This window comes from Plecotus auritus, assembly GCF_963455305.1.
Source record: "Plecotus auritus genome assembly, chromosome: 6".
In the NCBI taxonomy this organism is placed as follows: Eukaryota; Metazoa; Chordata; class Mammalia; order Chiroptera; family Vespertilionidae; genus Plecotus; species Plecotus auritus.
In genome coordinates this window covers 95,402,436-95,419,201 of record NC_137773.1, presented here as the reverse complement: position 1 = coordinate 95,419,201, position 16,766 = coordinate 95,402,436, and the positions used below count along the sequence as shown (strand labels likewise).

The window sequence follows — 16,766 nt, the reverse complement described above, 5'->3', positions numbered from 1 at the left end:
TTTTTTTTTTTAATAAATCTTTATTATTCAGATTATTACAGGTGTTCCTCTTTTTTTCCCCCATAGCTCCCCTCCACCTGATTCCCCACCCCACCCCATGCCCTTATCCCCCGCCACTGTCTTCATCCATAGGTGTAAGCTTTTTGTCCAATCTCTTCCCGCACCCCTCACACCCCCTCCCCCCTGAGAATTGTCAGTCCACTCCCTTTCTATGTCCCTGATTCTATTATATTCACCAGTCCATTCTGTTCTTCAGATTTTTTATTCACTTGATTTTTAGATTCACTTGATGGTAGGTATGTATTTGATGTCACTTTGTTGTTCATAATTTTTATCTTTACCTTTTTCTTCTTCTTCCTCTTCTTAAAGAACACCCTTCAGCATTTCATGTAATCCTGGTTTGGTGGTGATGAACTCCTTTAGCTTTTTCTTGTCTGTGAAGCTCTTTATCTGACCTTCAATTCTGAATGATAGCTTTGCTGGGTAGAGTAGTCTTGGTTGTAGGTTCTTGCTGTTCATCACTTTGAATATTTCTTGCCACTCCCTTCTGGCCTGCATAGTTTCTGCCAAGAAATCAGCTGACAGTCGTATGGGTGCTCCCTTGTAGGTAACTAACCGTTTTTCTCTTGCTGCTTTCAAGATTCTCTCTTTGTGTTTTGCCCTTGGCATTTTAATTATGATGTGTCTTGGTGTGGTCACCTTTGTATTCGTCTTGTATGGGGTTCTGTGTGCTTCCTGAACTTGTAAGTCTATTTCTTTCACCAGGTAGGGAAAGTTTTCTGTCATTATTTCTTCTAATAGGTTTTCAATATTTTGCTCTCTCTCTTCTTCTGGCACCCCAAAAATTCGGATGTTGGTACGCTTAAAGTTGTCCCAGAGGCTCCTTACACTATCTTCATATTTTTGGATTCTTTTTTCTTTTTGTTTTTCTGGTTGGGTGTTTTTTGTTTCCTCATGTTTCAGATCTTTGGTTTGATTCCTGGGGTACGTTGATCTACAGTGGAGTTTCTGTATATTCTTTATTTCAGACAGTGTATGCTTAATTTCTGACTGGTCCTTTTCCATTTTTTTGGCATTCTCATTAAGATCCTTCAAGGTCTCACTAAGTTCCTCAGCGGTTTTTAGAAGATTCTTGAGTAACCTTATAAATGTGGTTCTGAACTCTATGTCGTCCAGTAGTTTGCTTTCCTCCATTTCTCTCATTCGTGACATGTTTCTTTGTCTCCACATTTTGCTGCTTCCTTGTGTTGATGGAGTGGTTTTGTGTGGTAGGTGACCTATAGGGGCCAGTAGCTCAGCCTCCCCAATCACTTGAGGTGGACGCCTTTGGTACACCCCTTTGTGGGCTGAGTGCAAAGTCTTGGTGTAGTTAAGCCTTGATTGCTGTTGGTACACTGGGAGGAATTGACCTCCAGGCCAATTGGCTGTGAGGACCCGCTGTGTCTATAATGGAAGAACTGCTGTGCTGGAGACACACTTATGGTGCAGGACTTGTTTCAGTGGGGCTTTGGTGCTCACTGAGTCTGCCTCTTGAATGTGTCACTTATGGATGTGAGGAGTTGAAATCTGGTGTCTCACACTGACCACTAGGTACACTGGCTTCTGGATCTCCAGTGGGGTGCAGGTCAGCTACTGTCTGAGGCCATCCAGCAAGTGCTACAGTGAGAACTACAGTTTTCTCCTCTTTTCTTGGGGTTTGGAGTTTTTGGAGCTGTCTGACCCGGGCTGCAAGTTTGCTAGGTTAAGCTGCGATAGGGCAGACCATTCATATGCTAAAGCCGCTGCTGGGAGCTTGGGTGGGTTCCTAGGTTGTGCGGGGCGGGGTCTCAGGGCGTCACTAAGCTAGGGCGTGGCAAACAGCCATGGCTGCCAGAAGTCTGCTCTGCGTCTCCGACTGCGTCCCTGCGTCCTGTGCCCCAGCACAGTAAACAATTATTCCTGCACGCAGCCCTGCAAGCAAGCCACTCTCACTTTCCGACCCCACGGCAGACAGTCCAGCTTCTCCCCGTAGGAGTTTGGGTCCCCCGCGTCTCCCCAGAAACTGGAGTTCGGAGTAATCGGGAGCTTGTCTCCCTTCGGGTTGAAAACTGCAGTGCTCCCGATTCGCGCGTCTCCGTACCTCAGCTTTTCCGCGCTTGTGCACCCCTCAATTCTGTTTGCTCTTTCCTTCTAGTTGTAGAACTTCCACTCAGCCAGCTTTCCCGTGGTTCTGGGTGATAGACGTTTTGTCTTTTAGTTGTAGTTTTGAAATTGTTGTGCGAGGCAGCAGTTTAGGTGTTTACCTACGCCGCCATCTTGGATCCTCCTGAACTTTTCACATAAGCAGAATCATACAATATTGGTCTTTGGAGTCTGGCTCCTGTCACTCAGCATAATGTGTTTGAGATTCATCCATCTCGTAGCATGTGTCTGTGCTTCATTCCTTTTGATGGCCGAGTAATAGTCCATTGTGTAGATGGACCACATTTTGTTTATCCACTCACCATGGGTTGTTTCCACCTTTTGGTTATTGTTAATAGTATTGCTGTGAATATTTGTGTACAAGGATTTGTTTGAATTCTTTTCAATTATTTTTAATTGATTTTAAAGAGAGGAAGGGAGAGAGAGAGAGAGAGAGAGAGAAACATCGATGTGAGAGAAACATTTAGCAGTTGCCTCCCGTACATGGCCCAGCTGAGGATCAAACCCACAACCTTTTAGTGTACGGGTTGATGCACCAACCAGCTGAGCCACACGGGCCAGGCTCTTTTCAGTCCTTTCGAGTGGAATTGCTGGGCCATATGGTAATTTTACGTTTAATTTTATGTTTCCACACTGTGTGTTTTAACACAGGTATGATTGTCCTCTAGGTACTTCTTTATAACTTGGCTTTTCCCTCCGTTAGTTTGTAGACTTCTCAGCCTGGGGCTGGATCATCTTTGTGTGGGTGCCGGGCGGGACATTGCAGGAAGTTTAACAGCATCTGTGTACAATTAACTGAGCTTCTCTAGATGGCAGTAGCCCCCCACCCCCCACCCCAGCCATGAAGAAAATGTGTCCAGACAACGCCAAATGTGCCCACAGAGGAAAAATCACCCCCAGGTGAGAATCACTGCTACAGAACCACCTTACTTTTATAAAATTAGTTTAACATTTAATTTTATGAATATATGCAGTGCATACTTAACTGATAGACACCTCGGTTGCTTCCAATTTTCCACCATTATTAGGAGGAATGCAATGCATATCCTTGTCCGTCTTTTACTACACAAGGCACTAACTGATTCAAATAAAGTTAAGTAATGTAATGATCAGGTCACAGGAAACATGATACTTAAATTTAAGAATTGCCAAATTAAGCTCTCAAGTGGCTATGCTAAGCCACACTCCCAGCAGCCGTGTGTCGGAGGATGTATTTCCCACACCCTCACTAACGCTGATGGTGTGAAACTTAATTTTGCCAGTATGGCTGTCAAGTGGGCTCCCTTTGTCACGTTAATTGCATTTCCCTAATTACTGGTGGGATTGAACATCTCTGTTGTGTGTAAGCCATATGGGTTTTCTCTTTTTGATATGTCTATTCAAAGCCTTTTCTCACTTTCCTATTAGATTGTTTTGTTCTTATTAATTTGCAGGCATTTAAAAAAGATTTTAGAAGAGATCCTAAATACTAACTTAGTCTACCAATCTTTTCCTTTGCCTTCTGTTTCTTATGCCTTAATAGTGTTTCTGTCAGAAACATTCTCCTTGGCCTGGCCCATGTGGCTCAGTGGTTGAGCATTGACCTATGAACCAGGAGGTCAGGATTCGATTTCCAGTCAGGGCACATGCCTGTGTTGTGGGGGCATGTAGCAGCAACCAATCAATGATTCTCTCTCATCATTGATGCTTCTATCCCTCTCTCCCCCTCTTTTTTCCTCTCTGAAATATCCTATATAATAAAATCTTAATATGCAAATCAACCAAATAGCGGAACGACCCGTTGCTATGACACGCCCTGACCACCAGGGGACAGCCACCCAATGCAGGAGCTGCCCCCGGGTGGTCAGTGCATTTCCACAGGGGGAGCGCCACTCAGCCAGAAGCTGGGCTCATGGCTGGTGAGTGCAGCGGCAGTGGCAAGTGCAGAGCTCCCAGCTCTGGCAGCGCTAAGGACCCCTCAGGGGATGTCCACTGAGGAGTCTCAGACTGCAAGAGGGTGCAGGCCTGGCTGAGGGACCCCCACCCCCAGTGCATGAATGTTGTGCACCAGGCCTATAGTATATCTATACTAATAAAAGCCTAGGTGGTCCTCGCAACCTCACCTGATGCCCTCACGTCATCACAAGATGGCCACCACAAGATGGCTGCCACAAAGATGGCTGCCTCAAGATGGCTGCCTTAAGATGGCTGGCAGGGGAGGGCAGTTGTGGGCGATAAGGCTGGCAGGGGAGGGCAGTTGGGGGTGACCAGGCCAGCAGGGGAGGGCAGTGGGGGTGACCAGGCCTGCAGAGGAGGGCAGTTAGGGGCAACCAGGCTGGCAAAGGAGGGCAGTTGGGGGCGATTGATCCGGCAGGGGAACAGTTAGGCATCAATCAGGCTGGCAGGTGTGCAGTTAGGGGGCAATCAGGCTGGCAGGCAGAAGTGGTTAGGGGCAATCAGGCAGGCAGGTGAGTAGTTAGGAGCCAGCAGTCCCAGATTGTGAGAGGGATGTCCGACTGCCAGTTGGATCTGGCCTAAACAGGCAGTCAGACATCCCCCAAGGGGTCCCAGATTAGAGAGGGTGCAGGCCATGCTGAGGGACACCCTCCCATGCATGAATTTCGTGCACCAGGCCTCTAGTATACAGTATATATAATAGAAACAACATGTGGATCTGCTGGTTGTTTTTATAAAGTTTTATTGGAACACAGTCATGCCCATTAATTGATATTATAATTGTTTTTGTGCTACAGTGGCAGAGTTGAGTAGTTGTGACAAAGATATGAGGCCTACAACATCAAAAACACTTACCATCTATCCATTTGTTAAAAAAAAAAAAAAAAAAAAAAGTTTGCCAAGCTCTTAAACTTTAACCTACCAAAAAATATTGTGCAGGCATTTCAAGTTGAGTTTTAACTTTTTAAAGACTTCTTTATTTTATTTTATTTTATTGTTTCAAGTATTACACATAGTAGTACATATATCTTCTTTTTTTCACCCATTGACCTTCCCCCAGCCTCCCCTACCCCCTGCCGCATGTCTTCATCGCACCCCCCCCCCCCCAGTGTCTTGTGTCCATTGGTGTGCTTATATGCATGCATACAAGTCTTTGGTTGATCTCTTCCCCCACTCCCCAACACTCCCCAGCCTTCCCGCTGTAATTTGACAGTCTGTTCGATGCTTTACTGCCTCTGTATCTATCTTTTTGTTCATCAGGTTATAATGTTCTTTATTTTCCATAAATGAGTGAGATCATATGGTATTTTTCTTTCATTGCCTGGCTTATTTCACTTAGCATAATGCTCTCCAGTTCCATCCATGCTGCTGCAAATGGTAAGAATTCCTTCTTTTTATAGCAGCGTAGTATTCCATTGTATAGATGTACCATAGTTTTCTAATCCACTCATCTGCTGATGGGCATTTAGGCTGTTTCCAAATCGTAGCTATGGTGAATTGTGCTGCTATGAACATAGGGGTACATATATCCTTTCTGACTGGTGTTTCTAGTTTCTTGGGATATATTCCTAGAAGTGGGATTACTGGGTCAAATGGGAGCTCCATTTTTCATTTTTTGAGGAAACCCCATATTGTTCTCCACAGTGGCTGCACCAGTCTGCATTCCCACCAGCAGTGTACAAGGGTTCCTTTTTCTCTGCATCCTTGCCAGCACTTGTTGTTTGTTGATTTGTTGATGATTGCCATTCTGACAGGTGTGAGATGGTACCGCATTGTCGTTTTGATTTGCATCTCTTGGATAATTAGTGACTTTCAGCATGTTTTCATGTGTCTCTTGGCCTTCCTTCTGTCTTCTTTCGAAAAGATTCTATTTAGGTCCGTTGCCCACTTTTTAATTGGATCATTTATCTTCCTTTTATTAAGTTGTATGAGTTCCCTGTAAATGTTGGAGATTAAACCTTTATCAGTGATAACATTTGCAAATATGTTCTCCCATGCAGTGGGCTTTCTTGTTGTTTTATTGATGGTTTCCTTTGCTGTGCAAAACTTTTTATTTTGATGTAGTCCCATTTGTTTATTTTCTCTTTAGTTTCCATTGCCCTAGGAGCAGTATCAGTGAAGAAATTGCTTTGGCATATGTCTGAGATTTCTCTGCCTGTGGATTCCTCTAGTATTGTTATGTTTTCCCGACTTATGTTTAAGTCCTTTATCCATTTTGAGTTTATTTTTGTGTATGGTGTAAGTTGGTCTAGTTTCATTTTTTTGCATGTATCTGTCCAATTTTCCCAACACCATTTATTGAAGAGACTGTCTTGACTCCATTGTATGTTCATGCCTCCTTTGTCAAATATTAATTGAGCATATTGGTTTGGGTTGATATCTGGGTTCTCTATTCTATTCCATTGGTCTATATGTCTGTTCTTGTGCCAGTACCAGGCTGTTTTGAGAACAGTGGCTTTGTAACACAGCTTGAAATCTGGTATTGAGATAAATAGACCTACCATACAATCCAATAATTCCATTTCTGGATATATACCCAAAGGAAATGAAAACAGGGTTTAGAGCCCTAACTGGTTTGGCTCAGTGGACAGAGCGTCAGCCTGTGGACTCAAGGGTCCCAGGTTCGATTCTGGTTAAGGGCATGTACCGTGGTTGTGGGCACATACCCAGTAGGGAGTGTGCAGGAGGCAGCTGATCGATGTTTCTCTCTCATCGATATTTCTAACTCTCTATCCCTCTCCCTTCCTCTCCGTAAAGAATCAATAAAATATATTTTTTTAAAATAATTTTTTTTTTAAAAAAAAGAAAGAAAACAGGGTTTAGAAAAGATATGTGCATTCCTATGTTTATTGTAGCATTATTCACAATAGCCAAGTATGGAAACAACCTAAATGCACATCAGTGAATAAATGGATAAAAAAATGAAGTTATATATATATAGAGGCCTGGTGCATGAATTCATTCACCAGTGGGGACCCTCAGCCTGGCCTGTGGTAATTGGCTGAAACGGCTCTCCAACATCCCCTGAGGGGTCCCAGATTGCGAGAAGGGGCAGGCCAGGCCGAGGGACCCTACCAGTGCACCATCGGGGCCGCAGAGGGATGTGGAAGGTTGGCCAGTGGGAAGGGATGGCAGGAGACCTCTGGGGTGTGTCCAGCCTGTCTCGCTTAGTCCCAATTGGCCGGACCCCAGCAGCAAGCTAATCTACTGATCACAGCATCTGCTCCCTGGTGGTCAGTGCACATCATAACAACTGGTCAACCGGTCGACTGTCTGCCCCCTGGTGGTCAGTGAACGTTAGAGCAAGCGGTTGAGTGGCCTTAGCATATCTTTAGCATATTATGCTTTGATTGGTTGAACGAACGATTGGACACTTAGCATATTAGGCTTTTATTATATAGGAGATATATATACTGTATATATATGTATATACATGTATATATATATATATACAGTATATATATATTTATATATATACATATATATATATGATACTTTTCAGCCATGAAAAAGGAGTATATCCTGCCATTTGCAATAACTTGGATGGACCTTGAGCACATTATGCTAAGTGAGATAAGTCAGAGGAAGACAAGTAGTGTATGACACCACTTATATGTGTACTCTAAAAAAATCAAACTCGTGGAAAAACAGAATGGTGGTTACTAGGAGATGGGGGTTGGGAAGACAAGATTGATGTTTAAAGATACAGACTTTCAATGAGTGGTAAATAAGCCATAGGGATCTAATGCACAGTATAATGAATACAGACAACAATATTGTACTACAATCTTCAAACTAGCTAAGAGAATAAATCTTAATTATCTCAACCACTAAAAAGAGAGGATAATTATGTAATGTGACAAGTACTAAGTATCGCTACAATGGCAATCATATTACAATGTATATCTCAAATTAACACACATTGTACACCTTACAATGTAATATGTCAAATATATTCAAAATATATTAAAAATAAAGAACTTACATGAATAATCACTTTGTTTCCACCTTTAGAAAAGAAAGGGAAGGAAAGGAAAGGAAAGGGAAGGAAAGGAAAGGAAAGGAAAGGAAAGGAAAGGAAAGGAAAGGAAAGGAAAGGAAAAGAAATGCCACCCTGAGTTCTAACATTGGGAAGCAGTAGTTTACTTGCAGAGCAAGGTATAAGAAGAGTGTTCAAAGAGGCTTAGCCAAGTGGTTGTGGCTGAGAAGTTTCCTGAGGGCGCTCCTCAGATCTCGGTTCCGCAGGCTGTAGATGAAGGGGTTCAGCATGGGGGTCACCATGGTGTACATCACTGTGGCTGCCATGTCCCTGTGGGTGGTGTGTGTGGATGCAGGGTTGAAGTAGACCCCAATGATAGTCCCGTAGAAGAGAGAGACGACACAAAGGTGAGAGCCACAGGTGGAGAACGCTTTCCACTTCCCCCGGGCGGAGGGCACCTTCCACACAGCCACAGCGATGGGCGTGTAAGAGGCCATGATGCACACAAAAGGGACCAGAACCCCGAAACCCCCAAGCACCAACATCAGCATCTCGTTGACGTGCGTGTCAGAGCAGGAGAGCTTGATTAAGGCGTTGATGTCACAGAAGAAGTGTGGGATCCTATTGATGTAAAAGGACAATCGGGTCATCAGAATAGTGTGGACCATGGAGATGATGTTGGCCAAGATCCAGGGTACCGCCACCAGCAAGGCACAGCGAAGCATGCTCATGATTGTCATGTAGTGCAGCGGGCGGCAGATGGCCAGGTAGCGGTCATAAGCCATGGCCGAGAGAAGGATGCTGTCGGCTGCCCCAAAGGTGATGAAGAAATACATCTGGACCAGGCAAGCGGAGGAGGAGATGGTGGTGAGCCCGCACAGGTGGTTCAGCAGCATCTTGGGGATGGTGGTGGAGGTGAAGCAGATGTCGAGTAGAGATAAGTTGCTGAGGAAGAAGTACATGGGGCTGTGCAGGTGAGGGTCTGAGACGATGGCCAGGATGGTGAGCAGGTTCCCCAGGCAACCAATCACATACAGGCTGCAGGAGAGCCCCAAGAGCACCTGCTGCTGCTGGGGCTGCTCAGAAAGGCCGAGGAGGATGAATTCAGAGACCTGGGTCTGATTGGCCATGTCCAGGCAGTCCTACAACCAGAAGCAAGGGCATCAGCGTGGGAGACTCCCGGGGAGGAAACCAGTCACCCATGGCTGCCTTTCCCACTCATCTTTCCAGGTGCATCTCAACTTCTCTGAGCCTCAGTTCCCTCATTTCTTACAGCGGATTAATAATTCCCTTTTATATATATTTTCATTGATTTGAGAGAGGAAGGGAGAAGGGAGAGAGAGATAGAAACATCAATGATGAGAGAGAATCATTGATCAGCTGTCTCCTGCACAACCCCTACTGGGGACCAAGCTCGCAACCCAGGCATGTGCCCTTGACCGGAATCAAACCCGGGACCCTTCAGTCCACAGGCCAACACTCTTTCCACTGAGCCAAACCAGCCAGGGCGGGATTAATCATTCTTACCTTTTAGGCTTGTTATACTAGTAAGAAAAATAAGCCCAAGGGGCTTCCATTCATATCTGACATATTATATGGACAATTATTTTTCATAGTGCGAACTCTCAGGGATGCTATCAAAACAGTGACATGTTAATTAACTTGGCTATGGCAATGATTTTACAGCGTATCAACAAATCAAGGTGCCGAAACCGGTTTGGCTCAGTGGATAGAGCGTCGGCCTGCGGACTAAAAGGACCCGGGTTCGATTCCGGTCAAGGGCATGTACCTTGGTTGCGGGCACATCCTCAGTGGGAGGTGTGCAGGAGGCAGCTGATCGATGTTTCTCTCTCATCGATGTTTCTAGCTCTCTATCCCTCTCCCTTCCTCTCTGTGAAATATCAATAAAATATATTTAAAAAAAAAAAAAAAAAAAAAAAAAAAAAAAAAAAAACAAATCAAGGTTTGCACCTAGGCACGTATCATTTTTATCAGTCAATATGTAACTCAATAAAGATGGAGGAAAAGAAATAAAAACAAAATAAACAGCATAAATATTTCCAGAGGTGTGTTTTTTTAAAATAAAAATGAACACTAGAGGGATAAAGGTATCAAAGACAAAATCAGACAGCCTTGATTTAAATCCCAGCTCAGCCACTTACTAGCTGTGTGACATTAGGCAAGTCAATTAACCTCTCTGTGCCATAGTTTTCTCATCTGTAAAATTAGGATAGTAATATATCTGCCCCACAGAGTTGTTGTGAAGATGTAATGAGTTAATACGTAACATGTTGAACTTTATGTATTTTTCTGAGAGTTAAGATCTCTTAGAACAGACTGGTGAGTGACAGGGGCTGGGGTGGAGGAGGCGCAAAATGGATGAAGGGAGCTAAAAGGTACAGATTTCCAGTTTAAAGTAAATAAGTCCTGGGGATGTATTGTGCATCATAGTGACCATAGTTAACAATACTGGATTGTATATTTGAAAGTTGCTAAAATAGTGGATTTTGTGTATGCTGATACCGTGCCAAATTCATTTTTTAAATCTCGCAGTTTTTTGGTGGAGTCTTTGAGGTTTTCTATATACAATACATGTCATCTGCCAATACTGAGAGTTTTACTTCCTCCTTTCCAATTTGGGTGCCTTTTATTTCTTCTTCTTGTCTGATCGCTGTGGCTAGAACTTCCAGTACTATGTTGAATAAGAGTGGTGAAAGCGGACATCCCTGTCTTGTTCCTGTTCTCAGGGGAAATGCTTTTAGTTTTTGAAGAGAGTAGATTGTTAAAGTTCTCATCACAAGAACTTTTGTGCTGATGGATGTTAACTAGACCTGTTGTGGTGATCATTTCTCAGTATACACAAATATAAAATGATTATGTTGCACACCTGAAACTAACATAATGTTGTGTCAATTATGCCTCAATTTAAAAAAGTCTTAGTGTTTGAGAGTAAAGTCTCTGGGGTCCAGATGCATCCTGTTTGAACGCCATTGCTGACACATTAGCTGTGTGAGTCAGTGACAGACAAGCCCAAAGCCTCAGTTTCCTGAGAGAATTAAATGAGACACTGAGTGTGGAGATCTTTAAAAGGATGCTTTTTTAAAAAGGGCACCACTCTCTTTAAAAATATACTTTTTAATTGACTTCAGAGACGAAGAGAGAGATAGAAACATCAATGATGAGAAAGAATTATTGATTGGCTGCCTCCTGCACAACCCTCACTGGGAACCGAGCCTGCGACCTGACATGTGCCCTGACTGGGAATTGAACCATGATTCATAGGTCAGAAACCACTGAGAGACAATGGCCAGATTGAAGGCACTAATCTTAAATGTTACAAGGGTGTATCTTTTACACCAGTGATGTCTCTCTCCTCCTTGGCTGTGAGAGCTTGTACTGATTCATTATATCTTGGAGTAAGTTATTTCCAAAGGGAGCTAATTATACTCATCCTATGTTTTTTTAACATCAACCTTAGAAACAGATGATCTTTGTCCAAAATTTGGACCCCATGTGCCAGGTGAGACTTGCATGAACCTTATTCTGGCCTCCACTGGACAGCCCGTCGGCTCTGAATTAGTCAGTTTAGATTTAATCATGCTGCAGTTGCATACAGGCCCAGACCTCACTGGCTGGCAGCAACGAAGGCTGATTTCTCACTCAGGCTCCATGTCCCTCGCAGGGAGCTATGGTAGTGCTCTGTGATGAATTCAGTCCCGGACTCAGACTGGTGGACAGACCTTTGTAGGGACACTGCCAGTCATTGCAGCAGTGGGAAAAGTGCATTGTACGCTGGCTCCTAAGAGCTTCTGCCCGGAACACCCCCCGCTCACCTTCACTCACATTTCAATGGCCAAGCCTTGCGTCCAGGGGGTGGAGAGGTAGAAATCTCTCCAGGGAGCAGCCACAAACATGAGTGAAAATAATAGACTCTCCAAAGCTTTGTCATGACCGTCCTCTTCCACCGAGGGCTGAGGAGGGGAGTGCCCGCATTTCTCTGTGAGACAATGTCTGGCTTTTGTATCTCTGGAGTCCTATGCTCAGAAGCCAGGAGGGCTGTTCACCCTGCAACCTGTACACTGGCCGCCACGCTAGGCTCAAGGCCCCTCTGAGGCGTGAGAATTGTTATGATACAGGTGGCCGGTGTCTTGATGAGAGGACTCTCTCATCCTCCACACTCCCTTGCACATTACATTCAATGACTGAATTTCTGTTTCCAGCACCCACGTCTCTCCAAACTGCTACGTGATTATCCTGCTTCCTGGACATCACCCCCAGACACCTCCTTCCCCAGGCACTCCAGTCTCACCGGTCCATATGGGCGCCCCCACCAGGGCTGCTGGGGGTGGCCCTGGGAGTCCTGCACGGCACCATTCCACAGTTGCACAGCCTCACAACCCTAGCCAGCTCACCCAACTCCTCTCTCACCTCTCACATTCCATCGAAGCCTAATTTGTAGATGTACAACATCATCTTCATCTCTTGGACAGAAGCAGAAAGTTTATTCCCAGCGGGAGCCACTGTCATCTCCCACCTGGAGGACCCATGATGGAGTGGTCTCTGCATGGCCACTGTCTCCCCCTCAGTGCTTTCCATACTGCAGCCTAAGTGGCTGCAAAGGTAGGTGGGTCTCCCCCAGCCTCACCCTGCCAGGCTCACCACTGCTCCGCTCCCTCCCACATCTGCAGTTCCCCTCTCCTGCCTTAGGTCCTTTGTACCTGCTGCTTCCCCTCACCCACCTGCCTTCCCTTCTGCAGGAATGCTTTCCAGGCCCCCTCTACTGAGTGGAACAAGGGGCTCTCAACCAGGACACCACTGACATGGGGGGCCGGATCTTTTCTTTGTGGAGGGGATTGTCCTGTGTATTATTGTAGGAAGTTGACCCCTGGCCTTGACCCACTGGATGCCAGTAGCGCCCCCTCCCACTCGGGCTGCAAAAAGACCTTGAGGCCACTTGGGGAGAAGTCAAAATCTCTCCCCCTGAGGACCACTCTAGGCTGAAGCTCTACGAACTCTCCCCTCTGCATCACCCGCACAAACTGAACGGGACAATTACATCTATTTGATGCAATCCACCTTTGAGCTAACCACTGACACACTGCGTTCCACTGAGCCCTCCAGCCCCATGAGGCAGCCAAACGTAACTCCTGCTTGGAACTGGGATCCAGCCAGGCTCTGGTTCTGTTGTCCCCTCTCCACCCATTCCCCATCATGCTGCCCACTCCTGAGGCTTGTGCAGAGCATCTTAAGTCCTTGTGGGTGAAACTGAGCAGAGAGCACCCCCACCTCTGAGGGGAAGGTCCATGGCAGTAAGGCCACGCCCCTGCAACTCATCTACCTGACACACTTACTTGACCCATGACCTCTGTACCTGCATCAATCCCAGGACTTCTCAGCCCTCAGGTGTCGTGTTTCCAGGGGGTTGGGACTGCTGCTGCCTCACGTTTGTCCTGTGGCTGTGGAGGAGGAAGATGCTTTCTCTGGGAGCACACAGAACCTCTCCATCAGGTTTATACCAGACTCTCTGGCCCCTGGGGCATGATGCTCAGAGAGCCTTGTCAGAATGAATGCAGTTAACTCACCTTCCCTAGTGGGGCCTTTGAGCCTAGGCCCTGCTGTGGGAGAGAATTTTGTCTCAAGGGCTTTGTCTTTCCTCAGACCTGGGCCTCTTGGTTGACAAAGGATAGAATGCAGCCAATGTTTCCTATGAAGAAGTTTTGAAACTACTTTATGGCTAAGAATGGTTCTAGTATTTGTTATGTGGTTGGAGCTGTGATAAGCATGCCATGTCTGTTGTGGAGCGAGCGCGAGTGAATGACCACTGGAGCCCAGACCAAATTAAAATTTAGGGAGCCTTTATTAGCCGGCCAGCTGGCCAGCCAGCCGGCCGGTGACTGCTCTACCTTTCTCCACGCAGGGAGTCCAGAGAGCAGCCCCTACCCTTTGTGCAGGACCACTTTTATGCACATTAACCACATCCTGTTTTTGCAGAGCAAGTAACCCAAGACAAAACAGTTTTTCCTAAGCAACGTCAGGATCATGCCATTGACGACCGTGTTATTTATAGGGTCATCCTGTTCTTCAGAAAGCTGACAGTGTTCTATGGAAGAAGGCCTAGGTGCTGGGAAGAGGCCGTGAGACCGTATCTCAAGGCCTAGCCTGGTGTCAGCACTGACAACTCTATCTGGGGCATAGTCCATGGCCTCAGTAGTGCTCAAAAATTCCCACTCTCCAACAATGTCCTATAACTCTCACCAAAGCCCAGTGAGGAAGGAAACTGAGAATCTCACTTGCCCCTCATCACACGGCTTGAAGTGGCAGATTTAGGGCTCGATTTAGGTAGTCTGACTGCAGGGCAAAACTGGTGAACATAAATGGTCCTGAGCACACACGTAAAATATTTTTAATTTAATATGACTGGGTAATATCGCATTGTGTGTGTACAATCCAAAGGTTTCTAGTACAAACACAGAACTGTGCAACTACTTCCATAATCAGTTTCAGAATATTTTCAGCAAAAAGAAACCTTGTAAATTTTAGCATTCAACCTTACCCTTCCCCTTTTTCCACTCTTCCTCCAGAATCAGGTGATCACTAATCTTTCTATCTCTATAGATTTGTCTATTATGCAAATGTAATATAGATGGAATTATACAGACTTTCAGGTCTGGTTTCTTTCTTTTTATTTATTTATTTTTTATTATTGTCTAACATTTTACATATGTCTCCTTTTTCTCCCCATTGACATCACCGCGCCCCCCCCCCCCCCCCCAGCCATTCCCACCCCGGGCAAGCCCCCACCGCCCCAGTGTCTGTGTCCATTGGTTATGCTAATATGCATGCATACAAGTCCTTTGGTTGCTCTCTAACCACCCCCGCCCCTCCCCTGCCATTTGTCTCTGGATCTATTCTTATTTATCACATTATGTTGATCATTATATCCCACATATGAGTGAGATCATGTGATATTTATCTTTCTCTGACTGGCTTATTTCACTTAGCATAATGCTCTCCAGTTCCATCCATGCTGTTGCAAATGGTAAAAGTGCCATCTTTTTTATAGCTGCGTATATTCCATTGTGTAGATGTACCACAGTTTTTTAATCTACTCATCTGCTGATGGGCACTTAGGCTGTTTCCAAATCTTAGCTATGGTGAATTGTGCTGCTATGAATACAGGGGTACATATATCCTTTCTGATTGGTGTTTCTGATTTCTTGGGATATATTCCTAGAAGTGGGATTACTGGGTCAAATGGGAGTTCCATTTTTAGTTTTTTGAAGAAACTCCATACTGTTCTCCACAGTGGCTGCACCAGTCTGCATTCCCACCACCAGTGCAAGAGGGTTCCTTTTTCTCCGCATCCTCGCCAGCACTTGTCATTTGTTGAGTTGTTGATGATAGCCATTCTGACAGGTGTGAGATGGTATCTCGTTTTGATTAGCATCTCTTGGATGATTAGTGACTTTGAACATGTTTTCATATGTCTCTCGGCCTTCTGTACGTCCTCTTTCGAAAAGTATCTATTTAGATCCTTTGCCCATTTTTTTATTGGATTGTTTATCTTCCTTTTGTTAAGTTTTATGAGTCTCTGTAAACTTTGGAGATTAAACCCTTATCTGAAATATCATTGGCAAATAATGTTCTCCCATGCAGTGGGCTTTCTTGTTGTTTTGTTGATGGTTTCTTTTGCTGTGCAGAAGCTTTTTATTTTGATGTAGTCCTATTTGTTTATTTTCTCCTTGGTCGCCATTGCCCTAGGAGCTGTGTCTGTAAAGATAATGCTCAACATATGTCTGCTATTTTGCTGCCTATGGAATCTTGTAGGATTTTTATGGTTTCCCATCTTACATTTAAGTCCTTTATCGATTTTGAGTTTGTTTTTGTGTATGGTGTAAGTTGGTGGTCTACTTTCATTTTTTTGCATGTATCTGACCAAATTTCCCAGCACTATTTATTGAAGAGACTGTCTTGACTCCATTGTATGCTCTTTCCTCCTTTGTCAAATATTAATTGAGTATAATGGCTTGAGTCGATTTCTGGGTTCTCTGTTCTGTTCCATTGGTCTATATGTCTGTTCTTATGCCAGTACCAGGCAGTTTTGAGAACTGCAGCTTGGTAATATAGCTTAATAACTGGTTTTGTGATCCCTCCAGTTTGTTCTTCTTTCTCAGGATTGCTGTGGCTATTCGGGGTCTTTTTTTATTCCAGATGAATTTTTTGGAGAGTTTGTTCTAGATTGTAACTATTTTCTCTCTTTTCCGCGTCCAGCGTGGCTAGAGAGCGGGTCCAATTCCTGAGTAGAGGTGGCTGGGGATTGAGAAATAAAAGAAAGAGACAAGACACAGAGATAGAAAGAAAAGCTGGGGCCGGATGGACCGCTGCCCTCTTCTGATGGAGAGACAGTGACCCAGAGCCAATGCAGTGTGTTTATTTTATACCCCCAAATACCAGGAAGTTTCACCAAAAGGTCAAGACAAAGGAGATTATTTGCATTCTTGAGTAGGCCTGAGCATTCCTGGTGCTAGGCTGGATTTAGATATCAAAATGCACTTCCCCACACCATGGGCTGAAATGAAGGTCAAGCTGACAACACCCTTGCCCTTTTGGCAAGGTGTGTTCCCAGGGCGTGGCTTTGCCGATGCCACTGGGTTCAGCTGACAATAATTAA

At 44.9% G+C, this 16,766-nt stretch overlaps 1 protein-coding gene across 1 annotated transcript; it reads right to left on the bottom strand.

The window, feature by feature from the left end:
* Positions 1–8,289: 8,289 nt before the first annotated feature.
* LOC308249866 (olfactory receptor 1f45-like) lies at positions 8,290–9,225 on the bottom strand (the record flags this gene model as incomplete). The annotated part of the gene is made up of 1 exon (XM_080671893.1): positions 8,290–9,225. The coding sequence occupies one exon, from the start codon at positions 9,223–9,225 to the stop codon at positions 8,290–8,292; it is 936 nt and encodes a 311-aa protein (XP_080528019.1).
* Between the last annotated feature and the right edge of the window lie 7,541 nt (positions 9,226–16,766).